This window comes from Nicotiana tomentosiformis, chromosome 5 (genome assembly GCF_000390325.3).
Source record: "Nicotiana tomentosiformis chromosome 5, ASM39032v3, whole genome shotgun sequence".
NCBI classification, from domain to species: domain Eukaryota; kingdom Viridiplantae; phylum Streptophyta; class Magnoliopsida; order Solanales; family Solanaceae; genus Nicotiana; species Nicotiana tomentosiformis.
In genome coordinates, this window is record NC_090816.1 from 138474286 (window position 1) to 138495964 (window position 21679).

Sequence of the window (21679 nt, forward strand, 5' to 3'; positions counted from 1 at the left end):
TTATAGTATCACTTTTTGAATATGATCACTCTGGAGAGAACTCCTAGTCTCCCAAACTTATAAAAGTTAAACCCAATTCATTGGTTATCCATTTTCTTCAACTATACAGGAGGGTTCCAACTTTAGGAGGTGATTTTTTAAGGTCCCAGTGACCTTTCAAACGGCATGCAAAGCAACTCATCCAAGTTACCAAAATTATCATAGTGGATATATCAAGCATCAACCATCTTTACTTGCTAATTTAATACGGTTTTGGTTTGGCCAGCAGACGTATTTGGGAGGAGATATCCATGACATACAGAGATCATAGAACTTAAGTGAAATCGCATGATTACACAGTTTTAAGCATTCAAAAGTACTAATAGAAAGGTCCAAGCAGCAGAAACAGGCTAAAATTTCACCTACTAGTTTCTTTCTGCTCAAGGTTCTGAAGATATTAAGTACATGGACCTTCAATCTACAACTAATTATACGGACACCTAGACATTAGGTTACAGGTACGCTTTAATGGATGCAAAACACCCAATACTTCAACACAAAGGGCACTTTGGTTAAGCAACAGAGGTGGAGGTTCGAAGGAGGGCTTGGGGATTGCAGAGGATATCAGGTGCACAAAAGTATGAAGGAGAAGGGAAACAGTAACTAGAACTAGTCTACTTTTACTATTAATGTACAATGTAACATGTGCTCCCTATTCCAAAGGGATTTACTGCCTGGGTGCTGCTGGTGTTGTCTGCTGATGGGTCTGTCCATAGAATCCAATACCAGGTGGACGATAAAATCCACCATTGGCAGGCTGCTGTTGAGATTGTGGCTGCTGAGTCTGCAGTTGCTGCTGTTGTGCTTGCTGGGGTAGTGGTGGAGGCGGCCTCAGTCCCATTGCAATTTGAGGTGGCTGAAGGCAGCCGGCACTATATCCATAGGGCATCATCCCCATCATCATAGCTGCAGACTGACCTAACTGACTTCCAGTGGAATTTGCTGGAGGTAAAGGTGGTGGTGGAGGTGGTGGTGGTGGAAACGGAGCTTGTATCTGGTTTGACGATTGTAAGCCTGAGGAAGGGGCAAGAGGAATGCTAGTAATCGGTTTCTGTGATGAAGTGAAGTAAGTGGAATTACCCCCTTCGGAACTGTTCATATCAGAAAAAGTCATTGGCTTGTCTAACTTGAGCCGTTTCTCTGGAGATGCAAAAGGTAAGCTAGAAGAGAAACCAGTTGATTTCAATCCACTGCTCAGTGACGCAGCTTCTTCAGCAACAAGAGACGAAAGAACAGAGGTCAACATTTGAGCAGAAGATGTTGAAGCAGCAAGTTTTGCAGCAAGAGCTGCTGCCGCCCTTTTGCTTTCCTCTTCATTAGTTTTGGAATTTGCAAAAGAAGTCAAAGGATTGGGAGGTGGAGGCAAAGGAGGCATGTTGGGTAATTGCAGTGAAGGCGGGGTTGGTTCAGTTGCTCTTGTGCCATCAACTGGAAGGATACCAGTACTCAATGGTGGAGCAGCAACATTGGGAGATGTCAGCCTCTGTCTTACATTTTTTGCTAGTTCGATCTGACCACGTGCAACCTGCAAGTCAAACAGCTGTGTCAATCCCAATCCCATCAAGGAACTAACATTAGTTTGTATGTTACGTAAGGAAACAGAAATACCATAGGAAAAGACTTTTAAAGAATCAAGGAACACGTTAACACATATTTTCACCTTTCAGAATAGGATTGCAGCAAACTTCCAGAGAAAATAAAGATGGAATCATAACAAAAGTTCTCATATTATGTACGCTATCCAATGATTACATATTTGCAGATGATTAAAATTCAGGGTCAAAAGATGGAGATATGGTAGTTTTAAGACTACTTTGAATCAAACTAGTTGAACGACAATGCTCAAAGGACTTGAGAAACCCAAAGATTTCAAACTATAAGAACTCAAATATGCACAGCTTATACATAAAGGAAGAGAGACGTGCCTGTTCTCCTTAACGTGGAAGAAAATGATAGAGGTAGCACAAGTACTCTTTTCTTGTGTGTATATTTGGAATCGCACTAATACATGAACCAAAACCAACCAGCGCAGAAGAATACAATCAACAGAAAAACACAATCATACTGTGGTTTATTGGAATCCCACCAATGATCGAGGGTGCAAGCACACCAATGCCAAGCATTCAAACGTGTCATTAGCAGGAACAAGCTTACATTTGTTTTTTGGACAACCGTGGTGTCCAGGCCAGCTTGCGCGTACCTCGACTAATTCCACGAGATACCTACAACCTCCCACCAGCAACAGGTACCAGGTAACTCTATCCACCAAGACTTAGATAGATGGGAAGAAATCACCTAGTGCTTTTTGGAGACCTCATGGTTCGCACCCACTTCATTGATCACTAGGTCACACCCTTGGGTGCAGGAACAAGCTTACATTCAATGATAGTAGGTCGACAGAATCAACCTTGTCTGCGATGGCAATGCTAGCAATCTGAATATATGCTACTGCTGACGTGTCCAACATTCAATGATAATAGATCGAGAGAATCAACCTAGCGTGCCATTGAAGAATTGACACCAGTCATGAGTCATAACAGACATCACGATCACTACTTTCACCCTATTTGAAACGAATAGGACATTGCTTTTTGATCCCTCTCAAGTCACTCTTCTGAGGGACACAAACCAAATATTTTAAGGGCCCGTTTGGTTGGGTGTACAAGGAGAATTAATCTCAGCATACAATTCAACATAAATTGTTCGAGTCACCGACTTTAATATCCACATACAATTCAGCATTGCTAATACTTAGTTTGGTTAACAATTTACTGTTCCTCTTTAGTAATACCAGCATAAGTTATGCAATATATGGATCAAAATAACTAAAATGACAAAAATGCCCTTATATCATTCAGACTAATCTTCTTTTCCCTAAAAAAACATGCCACACTATACTTTGTGTAGTTTGTCTGGATTTCTTCAATAACTCTAGGAGCAAATTTCTTGATTGTTTCTATTTTTCTTTTAAATGTTACACGCCTAAGACTAATTTGGTTTTCTTTTATTTCAGGTTATTCTAAAACCAGAGTACAGCAACAGATTTACTCAACTAAAAAATTTCCTTTTAGAAATTAGTAGTACATGGTTTTATGATATTATGCCTCCTTTAGATAGTTGTCATCGACTTCCACATTGCATGATATAAAATATTATATCCATTATGATATTAAAATGTTAAATTTCATAAATATAGTTTCAGTGAGTAGACAAAGATTTTTAAACTAAAATGTACAAAGATAAAGAAGTTCAAGGCTATAATAGCAAACACACCTAAATTTTATTGTAAAAATTAAAGCAATATATTAAATTATATTTCGTATACTAGTAAGTTTTAGTGGGCGTTTGGACATAAGAATTGTAAAATTCCAAAATAGGAGGAAAATATTTTTCAAGGGAAAATGGTATTTGAAATTTAGAGTAGTTGTGTTTGGACATGAATATAATTTTGGGTTGTTTTAGAAGTTTTGTGAGTGATTTGAATGAAAATTTTGAAAAACAGCTTTTTGGAGTTTTTCAAATTTTCGGAAATTTCCAAAATGCATCTTCAAGTAAAAATTAAAAATTTTATGAACAAACGCTGATTTCGAAAGAAAGTGAATTGTTTTTGGAAAAAAGGGAAAAATATCTTTATGTCCAAACGGGCTCTTAATATAACAAACCAAACATCATGAGGAATAACCAATCCATTACAATTCCTACATTTCTACTCCCTATATTACAATCCATGTATTACAACTTCTATATTACTTTTATTTTTGTCGAGTAAGACAATTTCTGCAAAACTAAATCCTGCATTATATTATCTTTGCATTACAATCCCTGCATACTTTGATTTTGAACCAAACGACCCAACAACTACTACGCTTCAATCCCCAAAAACATTAGGGTCGACGATATAAATCCCCACTTCTTTAAGCTCAACTCATATCATAATCATACCAAATAAAATAATAGTAGTAAAAATAAGTTAAATATATATATATGAATAATAATAATATAATAAATAGTAATAACAATAAAAGTTCTTTAACAAATTTAAAGCCTATTCCTAACTAGTAAGTATCACCTTTATGGATCTTTTTCTTCCATTGTACCCTATCTTTAGCTCTTTTAAGGAGATTGTTAGAGCAGTATAGGGATAGGAAAAGAGACTTGCATATGGTAGCTTAGAAAAGGCATACGACAAAGTACCAGGAGATTTTATGGAGATGCTTGGAGTCAAGAGATGTACATGTGGCACACTAGAGCGATTAAGGACAAGTATGATGGAACCAAGATCCGAGTCAGAACTCGGAACAGTGGGAAGAGACTCGGAGCACTTCCCAGTTGAAATGGGGTTGCATCATGGATCAACTCTTAGCCCGTTTTTATTTGACTTGGTGGTGATGAATTGACACAGCATATGCAAGGGGAGGTAACATGGTGTATGTTATTTGCAGATTACATAGTATTGATTGATGAGACACGCTGCAGAATTAACGATAGACGGGAGGTTTGGAGACACACCCTAGAGTCTAAAGGTTAGGTTGAGCAGGACTAAAACAGAGTACATGGAGTGCAAGTTCAATGACACATCACATGAGGCGTGTAATATGGCCAAATTTTCATGACATTTGCCATGACATAATATCCATTATAAAAAAAGGGCAAAGGTCCAAATATGCCCTTGTACTATACGAAATTGAGCACATTTGCCCTTCGTTAATACTTTAGCTCAAATATGCCCTTACCGTCACATAGTTGGTCCATATATGCCCTTAGAGTTACACAGTTGGCCCATATATGCCCTTTTCGAAACAGAATCCACCCAAACTAATTAGCTCTTTCGTTAATTGTATTAAAGTGTATTACAAACACTATTTTCTTTTTATTAGTACTTTTTTTCTTTACCTTTCTCTTCTCTTTCTTCTTTTTTCTTTTCTTCTCTTTTTTTTTTCCTTTTTCTTTCCCCCTTATCCGTTTCCTCCATTACTGATGTCTTCTCCATTTTCGTCACCAATTTCACTTGACAAAACTCATGAATTCATTGGTATAGTAAAATTGCTCCTCCGCTTGTGGACGTAGGTCACCTTGACCGAACCACGTTAAATTTGTGTCTTCTTTATCTTCTTTAATTGTCGTTATTATCAACTTGCATTGTCTTTGTTATTGTCATTATAACGTTGTTTGGCTAAATTCTGCACTACCCGGTAACCCGATCCTAACAAATTGGTATCAGAGCCAGATCTAACCGGGTTAATTTAAATAGCCAAAATGACTCTAAACAAAGTCTTATGTTGAGAAATTTGACAGAAGTGCAAACTTCGGAATGTGGCAATTAAAGATTGAAGCTATCCTAATTCAGGATGGCTTAGATTTGGCACTACAAGGAAAGGAGAAATGCCGGATAAAATGACGGACGAGAAGTTTGCCGTCATAGACAAAAAGGCAAAAGCAGGTATTATTTTAGATCTTTCAAATGAGGTTTTGCGTGAAGTTGCAGCAGAAAGCTCAACCAAAGGCATATGGGAAAAACTTAAAATCCTATATATGAAAAGAACAGTAGAAAACATGCTTTACCAAAAGAACAAATAGATAGAGATATTACTGGGGAATCTAGTGGGAACCAAGGGGAAGGCTTATTCATAAGAGGTAGATCCAATAAGAAAGATTCAAGTAGTGAGAAACCTAAATCAAGGTCAAAATCTAGATACAGAAATGTCATGTGCAAATATTATCATAAGAAAGGTCACATTATTTCTGAATGCTTTAAATTGAAAAACAAAGAAAAGCATACAGAAAAGAAAAATGAGCACAAAAATATTAACACTGCCGAAGCAAGTGTAGCTGTTGATGAGACTGAGGGAACTATTTTTTTAGCAACTAATACTAGTTTCAAATCTAACAATGAGTGGATTTTAGATTCGGGTTGTTCTTATCATATGAGTCCCAGTCGGGATTTATTTATCACATATGAATCTATTGGAGGTGGAGTTGTCTTGATGAGCAACAATGCTGCCTGCAAAGTTATTGGAAAAGGTACAATCCGAATCAAAATGCACGATGGTGTGGTAAGAACTCTCACCGATGTTAGACATGTTCCTGACTTGAAGAAAAATCTCATCTATTTGGGCACTCTAGAATCTCTTGGGTGCAAGTACACAAGTGAAGGTGGAGTTCTGAAAATTTCTCATAGTGCTCTTGTGATCATGAAAGCACGCAAATCTGGTACGTTGTATACTCTTTTGGGATCTACTGTTACAGGTGCTGTTGCAGTTTCAATATCAGATAAATCAGATTCTGACATTACCAAATTGTGGAATATGCGATTGGGGCATATGAGTGAAAAAGGTCTTTCCATCCTCAGCAAAAGAGGTCTATTACGTGGCCAAAGTACCGGAAATATAGAGTTCTGTAAACATTGTGTGTTCGGGGAGCAGAAAAGAGTCAGCTTCAAATCTCCAGCGATTCATAGAACAAAAGGTACTTTGTATTGCATTCATTCAGATCTTTGGGGTCCTTCACGTACCCCATCAAAAGGTGGTGCCAGGTATATGTTAACTTTCATTGATGATTATTCAAGGAAAGTTTGGGTTTATTTCCTGAAAAATAAAAGTGATGTTTTCTTAAATTTCAAACAATGGAAAGTTTTGATCGAGAAGCAAACAGAAAAACAGGTTAAGCGGCTTAGAACAGATAATGGCTTGGAATTTTGTAATGATGAATTCAACGAATTTTGCAAGAATGAAGGAATTGCTCGACATCGTACTGTGAGAATGACACCTCAGCAAAATGATGTGGCAGAAAGGATGAATAGAACTCTTTTGGAAAGTGGCTCGTTGCATGATTTCAAATGCTGGGTTGACAAACGCCTTTTGGGCAGAAGCTATCTCTACAGCTTGTTATATTGTCAACCGAGCTCCTTCTGCACCTTTGAACTTTAAGACTCCAGAGGAAATGTGGTCAGGTACTCCTGCTAATTATTCTGATTTAAAGATATTTGGTTGCCCTGCATACATGCATGTAAATGATGAAAAATTAGAGCCAAGGGCTAAAAAATGTATTTTCCTTGGGTATGCATCTGGGGTGAAAGGATACCGACTATGGTATCCTGATCCCAAGACACCAAAATTTATAATTAGCAGAGATGTAACCTTTGATGAATCCTCTATGTTACATTTTAAAAAGAGTCTTCTAGTTCTTGTAATACAGATAAAGGAAAGAGTACACAGAACCAGGTAGAGATTGAGATTGGCATTCCTTCTGAGCCAAGCTCATCAACTTTGGAACAAAATACAGTTGAAACTCCTGAAGTTGAGACAGAAGCTGAAATTCCTGAAGTTTAGACTCCTGAAGTTGAACCAGAAGAAGAGGATATTCTATAGCCAAACATAGACCAAGAAGAGAAGGTAAACAACCATTAAGGTTTGGAGATTATGTTGCATTTGCTTTTTCAGTTGCACAGGAAACTGAAGAAATTGAAGAACCATCAAAATATTCAGAAGCAGTTTCTGGTGCTGACTCAGCCAAGTGGCTGATTGCAATGAATGAAGAAATTGAGTCTCTCCGCAAGAATGGTACTTGGTCTCTTGTGAAGCCGCCATCAGGAAAAAGAATTGTTGGTTGCAAATGGGTCTTCAAGAAAAAGGATGGCATTCCAGGGGTTGAAGATGCGAGGTATAAGGCACGAATTAGTTGCAAAGGGCTATAGTCAGGTACAAGGAGTTGATTTTAATGATATTTTCTCACCTATTGTTAAACATAACTCTATTCGTGTCTTTCTTGCCTTCGTTGCCATGCATGATTTGGAATTAGAACAACTTGATGTTAAGACAGCTTTCTTACATGGCGAACTTGAGGAACAAATATACATGCATCAACCTGAAGGATTTGAAATTGAAGGAAAAGATCATGTTTGCTTGTTGAAGAAATCCCTGTACGGATTAAAGCAGTCTCCAAGACAACGGTATAAAAGGTTTGATTCCTTTATGTTGGGTCATGGTTATTCGAGGAGCATGTATGATAGTTGTGTTTACTTCTGGAAGTTAAATGATGGTTCATTTGTGTACCTATTATTATATGTTGATGACATGCTCATTGCTGCTAAGGATTTAACAGAAATTCACAATTTGAAAAGTCAGCTGAAAAGTGAATTTGAGATGAAAGATTTGGGAGCAGCTAAGAAAATCCTTGGCATGGAGATCAAAAGAGATCAAAAAGCCAACAGGCTATTTCTGACCCAGAAGAAGTACTTGGAGAAAGTCTTGGAGAGGTTTGACATGAAAGATGCTAAACCAGTTAGTACCCCTCTTGCTGCTCAGTCCCCGCAGTCAGAGGAAGAAGAGAGGTACATGGCACAAGTTCCTTATTCCAGTGCAGTCGGCAATATTATATATGCAATGGTTTGTACACGTTCAGACATTTCACAAGCAGTGAGCGTGGTAAACCGGTATATGGCTTGCCTTGGTAAAGCACATTGGCATGCTGTGAAATGGATTCTCAGATACTTGCGAGGTACTTCAAATACATGTTTGGAGTTTGGGAGAAATACTAACACTTTGGTTGGTTTTGTGGACTCAGATTATGCAGGTGATCTTGACAAAAGAAGATCACTGATAGGCTATGTATTTTGCATCGGTGGTTGCGCTATTAGTCGTAAAGCTACATTACAACATGTAGTAGCTTTATCTACTACCGAAGCAGAATATATGGCAGTGACCGAGGCGATCAAAGAAGCTTTATGGTTGAAGGGTCTATTTGCGAAACTCAGTTTACACCAAGGTGGTATTACCATTTTCTGTGATAGTCAAAGTGCCATTCACTTGACTAAAGATCAAATGTATCATGAGAGGACGAAGCACATTGATATAAAGTATCATTTCATCCGAGAAACCATTGCTGAAGGAAAAGTCTCTGTTCAGAAGATCAACACTAGAGACAATCCTGCTGACATGTTCACAAAACCTCTTTCAGTGTCCAAGTTCAAGCTTTGCGTGAACTTGATTGGCATTTATGAAGAATGATTTAGCCCATTGGGGTTTTTGCGGAGAAGGTGGAGCAAATTTACTATATATAAGCCGAAATTAGGCCAAGGTGGAGATTTGTAATATGGCCAAATTTTCATGACATTTGCCATAACATAATATCTATTATAACAAAAATTGTGGATCATGACATTTGCCATGACATAATATCCACTATTAGGCCAAGGATTTCTTGCTATAAATAGAGGAGTTTCTCCTCATTTGCAAACACACCAATTCAAGAGCTTTTCACTCTTGTCTTTCTTTCTCCTCCTTTATTTCAGCATAGAGTATTTCATTATAGAGTATTTTGCAAACACACTAATTCAAGAGTATTTTGTGTGAACATTTTCTTTGGAGTGATCTTGTTAGGTTATTCTCTTGGGGTATTTGGGGCTAACTAGAGTATTTACTCTAATTTTGTACTCTTGTTGGTATAGTAAAATTACTCTTCTCCGCTTGTGGACGTAGGTCACCTTGACCGAACCACGTTAAATTTGTGTCTTCTTTATCTTCTTTAATTGTCGTTATTATCAACTTGCATTGTCTTTGTTATTGTCATTATAACGTTGTTTGGCTAAATTCCGCACTACCCGGTAACCCGATCTTAACAAGGCGGATGTGGAAGTGAGGATAGACACACAAGTCATCCCAAGGACAGGAAGCTTCAAGTATCTTGGATCAATAATCCAAGGAAATAGGAAAATCGACGATGATGTCACACATCATATTGGAGCGGGGAGAATGAAATAGAGGCTCGCATCCGGTGTTCTATGTGATGAGAATGTGTCACTGAGACTTAAAAGATAAGTTATATAGAGTGATTGTTAGACCAACTATGTTATATGGGACAGAGTGTTGGCCAGTCAAAAACTTAAACAGTCAGAAGATGAAAGTAGCAGAAATGAGAATGCTTAGATGAATATGTGGGCATACCAAGAGAGATAAGATTAGGAACGAAGATATACGAGGCAAGGTGGGAGTGGCCTCTGTGGTGGACAAAATGAGGGAAGTGACACTGAGATAATTTGGGCATGTGAAGAGGAAGAGCACAGATGCCCAGTGAGGAGGTGTAAGAGGTTGGCAGTGTTAGGTCTACGGAGAGGTAGATGTTAGTTTGGTAGTTAAATAGTTACATGTAAATAACCTTAATCCCATATGTAGGAGTAGAACATGTATTATATATATATAGGATTCATTGTATCATTGTCAATACATGTGAATAATATATTTTCCCGTACATTCTCACATAGAATCAAAGTCGTGGTGGTGAGCCACATCCGGTGTTATGATTTACCTCATCACCCTTAATGGGAAGTTCAAACTACTTAGCTTGGGCTTCGTCTATCGAGTTGTGGTGTAAAGGTGAAGGTGTTCAAGATCATTTAATCAAGAAGTCTAGCAAAGGAGATGAAAAGGTCAAAGCGCTTTGGGAGAAGATTGATGCTCAATTATTCAGTATTTTGTGGCGATCTATTGATTCCAAGTTGATACCCTTGTTTCGTCCATTCCAGACATATTATTTGGTTTGGGAAAAGGTTCGCACTTTATCTAATGACATATCTCGTTTCTATGATGTGATATCGTGGATGACAAATTTAAAGAAACAGGAATTAGATATGTCTACTTACTTGGGACAAGTACAGGCAGTCATGGAGGAATTTGAGAAGTTGATGCCAGTTTCTGCTAGTGTTGAAAAGCAACAAGAGCAGCGACAAAAGATGTTTCTAGTTCTTACTCTCGCTGGACTTCCTAATGATCTTGATTCAGTACGCAATAAGATTTTGACTAGTCCGACTGTCCCCGCAGTTGATGAATTATTCTCTCGATTACTTCGCCTTGCTGCACCACCAAGTCACCCAGTGATCTCATTACAGACACTTGACTCATCTGTTCTCGCCTAAGTTGCTCGGACTCGGGTGTGGGTGTCCGATACGGGTGCGGATCTAGAGGTCAGATCCTTAAAGATTCGGGGGTACAGATCCAGGTACGGATACGGGTGCGGGGATTCGGCTAAAAATAATTCAATTATTTAAAAATAGAGTTATAAAAATATGCCTAAATTATGAGACATTATGTAAAAAACTTACAAGGTATTCCGAGAAAGAGAAAATATTGAACAAGAGTAGAATTTTAGAAGGAGATAAAAGGAAAAGGACAGACATAGAAATTTATATATACAAGGTATTCCATTTTCTTCCATATCACCCTAACTTTTGATTTGTTTTCAAAAATTATTGTATCTGTCCCAAATTTCTCCGTTGATTTTGGTCAAAGTATCCAAAATCGGCTGACCAGATCCGACACGGATCCCACACCCACGTCGTGTCGACACGGGTGCGGCACTGAAAGTGAAGAGTCCGAGCAACTTAGGTTCTCGCATCCCAGACAGTGGACAATCGGGCATCTCAAACTATGGAGAATAGACGAGGAGGAGGTCGTTTTAGAAGATCTAGACCCAAGTGCTCTTAGTGTCATAAACTTGGACAAACTCGTGACGTGTGCTATTCTTTACATGGTCGTCCACCCAAAAATGCTTATGTTGCTCAGACCGAGACTACAGGTAACCAGGGATTTTCTTTATCTGAAGGGGAATATAATGAGTTCCTTCAGTACCGAGCAAGTAAGCCACATCTCCACAAGTAGCCTCTATTGCTCAGATTGATACTTCTGTTGCTGGTAATTCTTTTGCTTGTGTTTCCCAATCTAGTACTCTCGGACCATGGGTCGTGGACTCGGGCGCTTCTGATCATATCTCTGGTAATAAATCACTTTTGTCAAATATTGTGTATTCACAGTCTCCTCACTGTTACTTTAGCCAATGGGTTTCAAACTAAAGCAAAAGGAGTTGGACTAGCTAGCCCTTTACCCTCTATCACTCTAGATTCCGTTCTTTATGTCCCTGGTTGTCCTTTTAGTCTTGCATATGTTAGTCGTTTGACTCGTGCCCTCCATTGTGGTATATATTTTATTGAAAATTCTTTTATTATGTAGGACCGCAGTACGGGACAGACGATTGGCACATGACTTGAATCAGAAGGCCTTTACTACCTTAGCTCACTCAATCCCTCCAAGGCATGTCTAGTTACAGATCCTCCAGACCTAATTCACAAACGTTTAGGACATCCAAGTTTATCCAAGTTTCAGAAGATGGTGCCTAGTTTGTCTAGTTTATCTACATTAGATTGTGAGTCTGGTCAGCTCGTGAAACATACCCGAGCCTCCTTTCCCCGTAATATTGAGTCATGCATAGTCTGATTTTTCTTTAGTTCATTATGATATATGGGTCCTAGTAGAGTCAGTTCAACCTTGGGAATCCATTATTTTGTTAGTTTCATTGATGATTATTCAAGATGTACTTGGCTTTTCTTAATGAAAGATTGTTCTGAGTTATTTTCTATATTCCAGAATTTTTGTGCTGAAATCAAAAATCAATTTGGTGTTTCTATTCGCACTTTTCGCAGTGATAATGCCTTAGAATATTTATCCTCTCAATTTCAGCAGTTTATGACTTCTCAAGGAATTATTCATCAGACCTCTTGTCCTTATACCCCTCAGCAAAATGGGGCTGCAGAGAGAAAGAATAGGCACCTCATCGAAACTGCTCGCACACTTCTCATTGAATCTCATGTTCTGTTACATTTTTGGGGCGATACAGTTCTCACAGCTTGTTATTTGGTTAATCGGATGCCTTCATCTCCCATCCAGAATCAAATTCCGTATTCAGTATTGTTCCCCCAGTCACCTTTATACTCTCTTCCCCCTCGTGTTTTTGGGAGAACTTGTTTCGTTCATAACATAGCCCCTGGGAAAGATAAGTTAGCTCCTCGTGCTCTCAAGTGTGTCTTCCTTAGTTATTCTCGTGTTCAGATCGTTATTACTCACCTGATCTTCGTAGGTACCTTATGTCAGCTGACGTCACATTTTTTTAGTCTAAACCTTTCTTTGCCTCTTCTGACCACCTTGATATATCTGAGGTCTTACCTATACCGATCTTTGAGGAGTTAACTATCGCTCCTCCTTCACCTTCTGCCACAGAAGTCTTACCCATTCCAACCGTTGAGGAGTCTAGTGTGGCTCCTCCTAGATCCCCTGCCACAGGAACACCACTCTTGACTTATCATCGTCGTCCGCGCCAAACATCAGGCTCAGCTGATTCAAGTCTTGCACCTGACCCTGCTCTTACTACGGACTTGTCTCTTCCTAGTACACCGATTGCACTTCGGAAAGGTATACGGACGACACTTAATCCTAATCCCCATTATGTCGGTTTAAGTTATCGTCTGTCAGCACCCCATTATACTTTTATATCTTCTTTGTCCTTTGTTTCCATCCCTAAGTCTACAGGTAAAGCATTGTCTCATCCAAGATGGAGACATGCTATGATTGACGAGATGTCTGCTTTACATACGAGTGGTACTTGGGAGCTCGCTCCTCTTCCTTCAGGTAAATCTACTGTTGGTTGTCGTTGGGTGTATGTAGTCAAGGTTGATCGACTTAAGGCTCGTCTTGTTGCCAAGGGATATACTCAGATATTTGGGCTCGATTACAGTAATACATTCTCTCCCGTGGCTAAGATAGCATCAGTCCGCCTTTTTCTATCCATGGTTGATGTTCGCCATTGGCCTCTCTATCCGCTGGACATTAAGAATGTTTTTCTATACGGTGACCTTGAGGATGAAGTTTATATGGAGCAACCACCTGGGTTTGTTGCTCAGGGGGAGTCTCGTGGCCTTGTATGTCGTTTGCGCTGGTCATTTTATGGTCTAAAACAGTCTCCTCGAGCCTGGTTTGGTAAGTTCAACACAGTTATCCAGGAGTTTGGCATTACTCGTAGTGAAGCTGATCACTCTGTGTTTTATCGGCATTCTGCTTCAAGTCTCTGTATTTATCTAGTGGTCTATGTTGACGATATTGTTATTACTGGCAATGATCAGGATGGTATTACTAAATTGAAGCAACATCTCTTTCAACACTTTCAGACTAAGGATCTGGGCACACTAAAGTATTTTCTGGGTATCGAGGTCGCTCAGTCTAGCTCAGGTATTGTGGTATCACAGCGGAAGTATGCCTTAGACATTCTTGAGGAGACAGGAATGACAGGTTGTAGACCGATTGACACTCCGATAGATCCGAATTCTAAACTTCTGCCAGGACGGGGGGAGCTGCTTAGCGATCCTGCAAGATATAGACGGCTGGTTGGTAAATTAAATTATCTCACAGTGACTAGACCTGACATTTCCTTTCCTGTGAGTGTTGTAAGTCAGTTTATGGATTCTCCCTGTGATAGTCATTGGGATGCAGTTGTCCGCATTCTTCGGTATATAAAATCAGCTCCAGGAAAAGGGTTATTGTTTGAGGATCGAGGCCATGAGCAGATCGTTGGATACTCATATGCTGATTGGGCAAGATCACCTTCTGATAGATGTTCTACGTTTGGATATTGTGTTTTAGTAAGAGGCAATTTGGTGTCTTGGAAGAGTAAGAAACAGAATGTAGTTGCTCGGTCCAGTGCAGAAGCAGAATATCGAGCAATGGCTATGGCAACATGTGAACTAATTTGGATCAAACAATTGCAGAAGGAGTTGAAATTTGGTGAAATCAACCAGATGGAACTTGTGTGCGATAATCAAGATGCCCTTCATATTGCATCAAATCTGGCGTTCCATGAGAGGACTAAACACGTTGAGATTGATTGTCACTTCGTCAGAGAAACGATACTCTCAGGAGGTATTGCTACAAAATTTGTGAAATCGAATGATCAGCTTGCTAATATTTTCACCAAGTCCCTCACTGGTCCTCGTATTAGTTATATATGTAACATGTTCGGTACATATGATTTATATACACCGGCTTGAGGGGGAGTGTAAGCTTGGTAGCTAAATAGTTACATGTAAATAACCTTAATCCAATATGTAGTAGGAGTAGAACATGCATTATATACAGGACTCATTGTATCATTGTCAATACATGTGAATAATATATTTTCTCGTGCATTCTCACAGTAGAGGTAGACCGAGGAAGAATTGGGGAGAAGTGATTAAACAGGACATGGCAATCTCCAGCTCAATGAGGACATGACCCTAGATAGGAAAGCATGGAGGTCGAGGATCAGGGTAGAAGGTTAGTAGGTAGCCGAGTGATTTCTCTCTTCTCTATGGGAGAGCATTGTTCTAGTTTGAGCACTTTATTTGTTCCCTCTTCTCCTTATTAGTAGCAATATTATTATTCCATTATTATCTTATTCTTCAATTTTATCACTATTGTTGTTTCTTTCACTTAAGTTATCTTTAACATTTTTGTTGTCAATACTTTTCTTTTCTTTAGTACATTCATCATAACTTTTTTTATTCATGTATTTTCTTTTCAAACCTATTTTGGAAACGTTTTTCTTGAGCCGAGGGTCTATCAGAAACCTCTCTACCTGCTGTGTATGTTGTTATTGTTGTAGTACCCTATCTTTAGTCAAGTCTGCATTGATTCCAAAGATTTATAGGTCTTTCGAGACGACTTCCTCCCATGTGATTTTAGGACTACCCAGTCCCCTTTCAACACCTCTACTCACCATAGTATCACACCTACGGACCGGTGTCTCCGTGGGGCAACGCAGACATGACAAAACCATCTAAAGTGACCTTCTCTCTTTTGATCCTTAATGCGTGCTACTTGCACCTTCTGCGAATGTGGTCATTTTTAATCCTATCTAATCTTGTATGAACGCATATCCATCTTAGATACCCATCTCTACAACACTCATCTTGCGAATATGTCGGACTTTAGCAGCCCAACATTTACTACCATATAACATTGTGGTCATATAGTTGTTCTATAAAACTTACCTTTTACTTTGGTAGGCATCCCTTTATCACATAACACCACCGTAGCACTTCTCCCTTTTAACCATCTGGTTTTAATCCTATGGGCAACATCTTCATCTATCATTCCATTATCTTGAAACAACGAACTTAAATATCTAAATTGTTTGCATTTTGGTACTGCAATCCTATCTACCTTAACTTCGTTCTTCTCATGTTGACTAAACTTGCGGTGCATGTATTCAATCTTACTTCTACTTATCCTAAAGCTCTTACTCTCCAAGGTGCTTCTCCATGTCCTCAAGCTTTTGTTTGAAACCCTCATTAGTTTCATCAATTAACACATTGTGAACCAAACGACCCCCAAAACATAAATAGGGTTCTAATTTAAGAAAAAAGAACTTGGAAAGAACAAATTATCCCACCCCTTTATTTGACCAACACCTATACTAGTGATGGCAGAGCGCCTAAGACGAGATTTTGAGCAACATTAAAAACTGCTGTAAAATGAGTGTCAAGGTGCTGGAAAATAGTACAAAACAAGGTAGGAAGGATCTTAGTTATCTCATCAAGACATTTCGCAGATGAAATTCTTTTTTTGTTTTTGATAACTGAGAAAATCCCAAGGGCCAATGACGCAAGGTTCAAAACGCGATGGATAATGGGCCTTGCCACCGTACCCTTCTCCCCTTAAATACTAAATTTTTGTCTACGACAGTCAGCAGGGTTTGAAGTCTATGACATGCACCTAAAACACGCATCACGCACTGCGTTGCTGGGAAATATTCCCTGAAGAAGATAAGTCATCTTGCAAATTGATATCTACATCTAGTCACTGAAAACGACAAACTGGATAACATAGCCGGTCATCTTCAAAAGAACAAATTGTTGTCTACATCGAGTCACACAAAATGACAAACAGGATAACAAAGTACTATTGTAGGGTAATTTTCTAATGGTCATTTTGTTCTGGAAGAAAATGGGTATAGAACAGTGTTTATAAAAGCGAAAAGCACAAAAGGTGACAAGACTCCTAGGGCTTTAAGCGAGAACTGAGAAGTGAAGCACATGTTTCCTCGAAATGAAGAGCATAGTTTAAAGATGATACAGAAGTTGCTTAATATATGAGAATTTAGTACTCATAACATCAAATGCAACTTAAGGTACAAATTTTAGCGTCTAAATGCCCTATAATAATCCAACACTCATGAAGTAACCAAAAATAAAATAGCAAAAACAAAAGATTTTTGAATATTTAGGTACTTCATGCAGCTCAGAAGATGAAGTCATGAGAACTGAGAATAGTTGGGGAAAAAACCGTGATCCAAGGGATATGGAAAACCTTAAGGTGCAAGAGAGGGAAATTGAAATCACAAACATGAGTTCTGAAAACAGAAATGTAATGTCATATATGATGGCAAAGGAAAAAGTGACTGATCATGAAGCACAATTGAGATTAGTGAGTAATTAAACTTATTCTGTTTATTTTTTGGGTTTGTTTTGGAAAAACGGAGAATTTGATTAGAAATTGCACTCAGGAGGAGTGCAACTCATAGATAAGAACTCAATACAGATACAAAGAGAACCAAAAGATAGAAAAATTATCATAAATACGCTCATCTCACAATCTGGCACCAAAAGCACCACCCTAACTGGCCCAGAATGAACCACCCTAAGTGACCCAAAAGCAAACAAAGACCTAACGAAATACTCAGCTCATTGATTTCTTTTTGGAAAAGCCCCATGTTGAGTAGTCTGGCCACCTCATTTAAGAGCTTAATTTGTTAGAGATAGCACACTTTTAGTCAACTAACTATGCCTAAGCTTATCTGTTAGAAATAACACACTTAAATTAATTAATTACGTCTTCAACACGCCCTCTCATGTAGGGACCGGACTAATTTTGTTAGGGCCAAGCATGTGAAAATTCTTATTCAATTAAACTCGAGATCTCTGGATGCTCTAATACCACAATGGATAGCGTGACCATCTAAAATAAGAACTTAAACGGTTAGAGAAAGCACACTTTCAATTAATTAGTTATGGCTTCAACAGTCTCCTTGACCATTTTTCTTTTGGATCATCCAAACGGAAGCTGCACTTGTAAATGAATAGTTTCTGACATTAGCCCATTTAGCAGCCACTGTACATGGGGTTCTAACCAGCAAAATTTTGGAAAGTTTTCCGTTCACAAGTCAAAGTTCTGTGACAAGTGACTCTAACTAGTCACCCCTCAATATGAGGAGCTCAGTTCTTCAACCTGCTTCCGATTAAAATTCAAAAATGGAAGAAGCTATCTCCTATACCTCTGGACAACTCAAAATAGAAAAGCTATCTTCTTTTTATTATAAGTAAAGAAATTTTTTATAAATGATAACTTGGCACTAAACTAGTTTTACAAGACATAATTACAAATCGTGCATATGCATTGCATGTACATCATACACAAGTGTCAAGTTGCACCAAAAGCAAGCAAAGAAATATAATTGTGTTTAAGGTTAAGACTTCATTAAAAAAAATGTGCTTACGGCTAAGTATCTCCTACACCTCGAATAGCTCATTTACCCATCCTTTTCCAGTCCCAACTTCACACCCCAACCCAGCAATATGCGCCACCACTTTCAGTGTCAACCTGAAGCTTCAAGCCGTCCTGCCATGCTTTCCTTCTTCTCTCAAATTATAGCCATGGCCATCCAACAACAACAATTATGCCTCAATTCCCAACAAGTTGTGTCGGCTATATGAATCCTCACTGACCATGTTACTCCATTTAGGCTCACCTTATGCCATGGCCACCCAAGTAAAAAAAAAAAACTCAAGTGACGCTTTATCCCATCCCCATCGGATTTCCACACCCAAAAACCATAACTTTGCAAAATAAAGCTCTGGTGGATACTATTCCTCCCCTCAGGTTCCCGTCAAAAGAGAGCTTTGGTGACTTGCTTCAGGAACATCTCCCATGCCCATCACATGGTAACAAAAACCTCTTAAACTTCTTCCATAATTCCAGAACCTCTTAATAACTGGAGGCAACGACAGCCTATGTTTATCTACTCCCACCCCATCACTTTCAGTAAGTCGTCAAGGACAAACTAAACAAGACCAACTGTAGCAGTCTCCACACCTAAAATTACATAAAGAATGAAATAATGAAACAAAAGGTAAAGAAAAAAAGACTATTACTTATTCACAGCAGCTATAAATTACCAAAGTCCATATAGACTTCTAAAAGGTAAGCAGCTATAAATTACCAAAGTCCATATAGACTTCTAAAAGGTATAGAACTGCCTTATCTAGATTGTTCTGCAAACAGCAGCAATTTGATATGCAAAAATTGGCCCTACTACTGGAAATTGGAGAACATAAAATCTAAAAGAAAACCATGGACAAGAACCTAAAAGGTATGATACCTCCAATTGGCTAGTATGCTTTATCTTTTCCTAATTTTCTGTTCCCCTTTTCATGTGAATGGATAAAATATAGAGATATGAGCAATAAAAGACTGGGATTGAGTCTACCTGCAGCCCACTGCGTAATAGCTCTAGCTTAGATTCCTGAAAATAGAAAAATCATTAGGAACTGAACTTGGTTAGCCACCAATAGGAGCATGGGAAACGCAGTCATGTAGCTTTTTGTGTAGTTTTTCTCTGCTATATACCCCTTGTCAAATGTAAGGTAAACATAGAAGGTCTAGAGAGGATTATGAAAATCATAGTGATAGGTGTTACACAAGGGGTTAGATTATGTTTTTGCTATTTTTTCTTTCTTTCTTTTTTTTTTTTGGCTTAAGCTTACCGAGGACATGACCCTTGATAGGAGGGTGTGGAGGTCAAGGACTAGGGTAGAAGGTTAGTAGGTAGTTGAGCATATTTCTTTCCAATACTAGTAGTATTAGTATTATGCTTGTAATTCGTTATTCGTAGTTTGCTTTTACTTCATGTTATTTCTTTCGCTTCGGATATCATATTATCTTGTTGTAGTTAATGCTTGCTGCAAATGCTTCTTCATCTTTTCTAGAGCCGAGGGTCTACCGGAAAGTGGAGGTAAGGGTAAGGTTTGCGTACTCACTACCTTCCCTAAACCCCACTTATGGGATTACACTGGGGTGGTTGTTGTTTTGTTGGGGTTTGTTGTGTGTGTGTGTGAGTGTGTGTGTGTGTGTGTTTTGGGGGGGGGGGGGGAGGGGGAGATGAGAGGGAAAAACTGTACTTGATCTTGAAGTGCATCTTTCAGCTGAGAAATCAAGGTAACTCTCAATGATTCAGCATTCTCAAGCTGGCTGACACATTGCTGAAGTATGTTTTCCTGCTCTTGCATCTTATCCATCAATTCAGAACCCTGGAGATTTCCTGAGCAACAATCAGCGCAAAACACAATGTCAGAAGTTTTAAAAAGAGCAATTACTTTGGTCAAGAAAAACTTCTAGTTCAGAAGCAACAAAGTGATAGCAAGAAAGATAAAATACAGCATGATGAACAGGGGTGGATGTATAGCCCAAATCATGGGGCACGTGAACCCATAGTCTTTCCGCCAAACTAGGTATTTTATGCACGTATTTTCTAGAATTTACTAATATCACGTGTTGGCACCTATGTTCCAAAAAGACTAAATGGTGCACCTACTAATAGAGGAACACGGATCGATTCCCACTTAATACTTTCTTTTCTACTTTTTTTAGTGGTGCACCCATGTTCAAGAAATCCTAAATCTGCCTTTGATGATGGAGTTCATGATTATGCAATGCAAGTATAAACAGAAATCAAGGACTAATCTTTCCTGTGACCCTGAACTCTAAGGGCTTCTCCAAGTTCATCCATAAATCTTACAGAAGGCGACCTGCTTGTTGTTTATTCCCAACATTGTAGTCCACCTTCAAATCCAGCTATAGTTAATCAATTTTCTTGCTAATAAAATTTTTTAAATGGATTGTCAATGCAATTAAGCAACTAGCTCAAGAGTACCTTTAATACAAACAACATATTGCAGTCATATCCAAATTAACATATTTGCTTAATACATGATATGTTTGTACCGTGAGTTACATGATAACGTCAATACTGGCAAATCTCGATCTCCTAGGATGAGTAAGTATTTTCTTTGAGAAAGTTCTTATCTATTGTAAATAGGCAACAGCTCAACAGCACCCTTAATTCAAATTCCTATATTTCTCCCAGTTAAAGCTTGAGATGGCAAAGCTGGAGTATTATACTGGGGAAAAATTTGGGAAACTGAGAAGGTAAATGCCGGAAAATTTTAAGAGCAGAGATGTATTAGTGTCACATTAAGCTGCAGGAGAATTCACAAGCAACAATTTTTACTTCCGAGATAGCAACTATCTTAAAGATATTGAATATTAAGATAAGTTGACATGGCCTTCCCCATAGACTCCTCTATTCCATTTTCTTAGACCCTCCTTCAATTTCTTAAGCTTAGGTTTACAGTGAATCGATATGTAGGGTGCATTGACTTGATAGTTCCACAAACTCTACTGGGTTGTTCTTGTTGTACAGCTTTTCACAATAAAGCATAACAGGTATACAATAGGAGTATGGTCTACCGCGACCTTTTGGAGCTTGAGCTAGATTTTTTAACGTCTCCCATCTGCCAGTCACAAGGAACTGCCTGTCTCGAACTAGACCTTTGTTCCTTTGCCCTTGGCAGGTGAATGTAGCCTAACAGAGGCAATTGATCAGCAGCTTGCGTGTAAGCGAAATCTCTGAATTCAACGATGCCTGGAATAATTGTGGCACCGAGATCTGTTATTATGCAGGAATCACCCTCTGCCACACATGAAACCTCCCAGTTTTCAGTAGTCTTGTT

At 38.7% G+C, this 21679-nt stretch overlaps 1 protein-coding gene across 3 annotated transcripts in view; it reads right to left on the minus strand.

Moving 5' to 3' along the window:
* Window positions 1-287: 287 nt before the first annotated feature.
* The window catches only part of LOC104104982 (uncharacterized), a 40111-nt gene continuing 18719 nt past the window's right edge, over window positions 288-21679 (minus strand). For 2 of the 3 annotated variants that reach the window (XM_009613208.4, XM_009613217.4), the window contains exons 8-10: window positions 20069-20208; window positions 19378-19413; window positions 288-1564 (exon numbers count right to left, since the gene is read on the minus strand). In XM_009613208.4, coding sequence (XP_009611503.1) covers window positions 707-1564; window positions 19378-19413; window positions 20069-20208 — 1034 coding nt within the window. In that variant the 3' untranslated portion in view covers window positions 288-706. The remainder of the gene's footprint in view (window positions 1565-19377; window positions 19414-20068; window positions 20209-21679) is intronic. The other variant, XM_070175445.1, reaches the window with a different exon arrangement.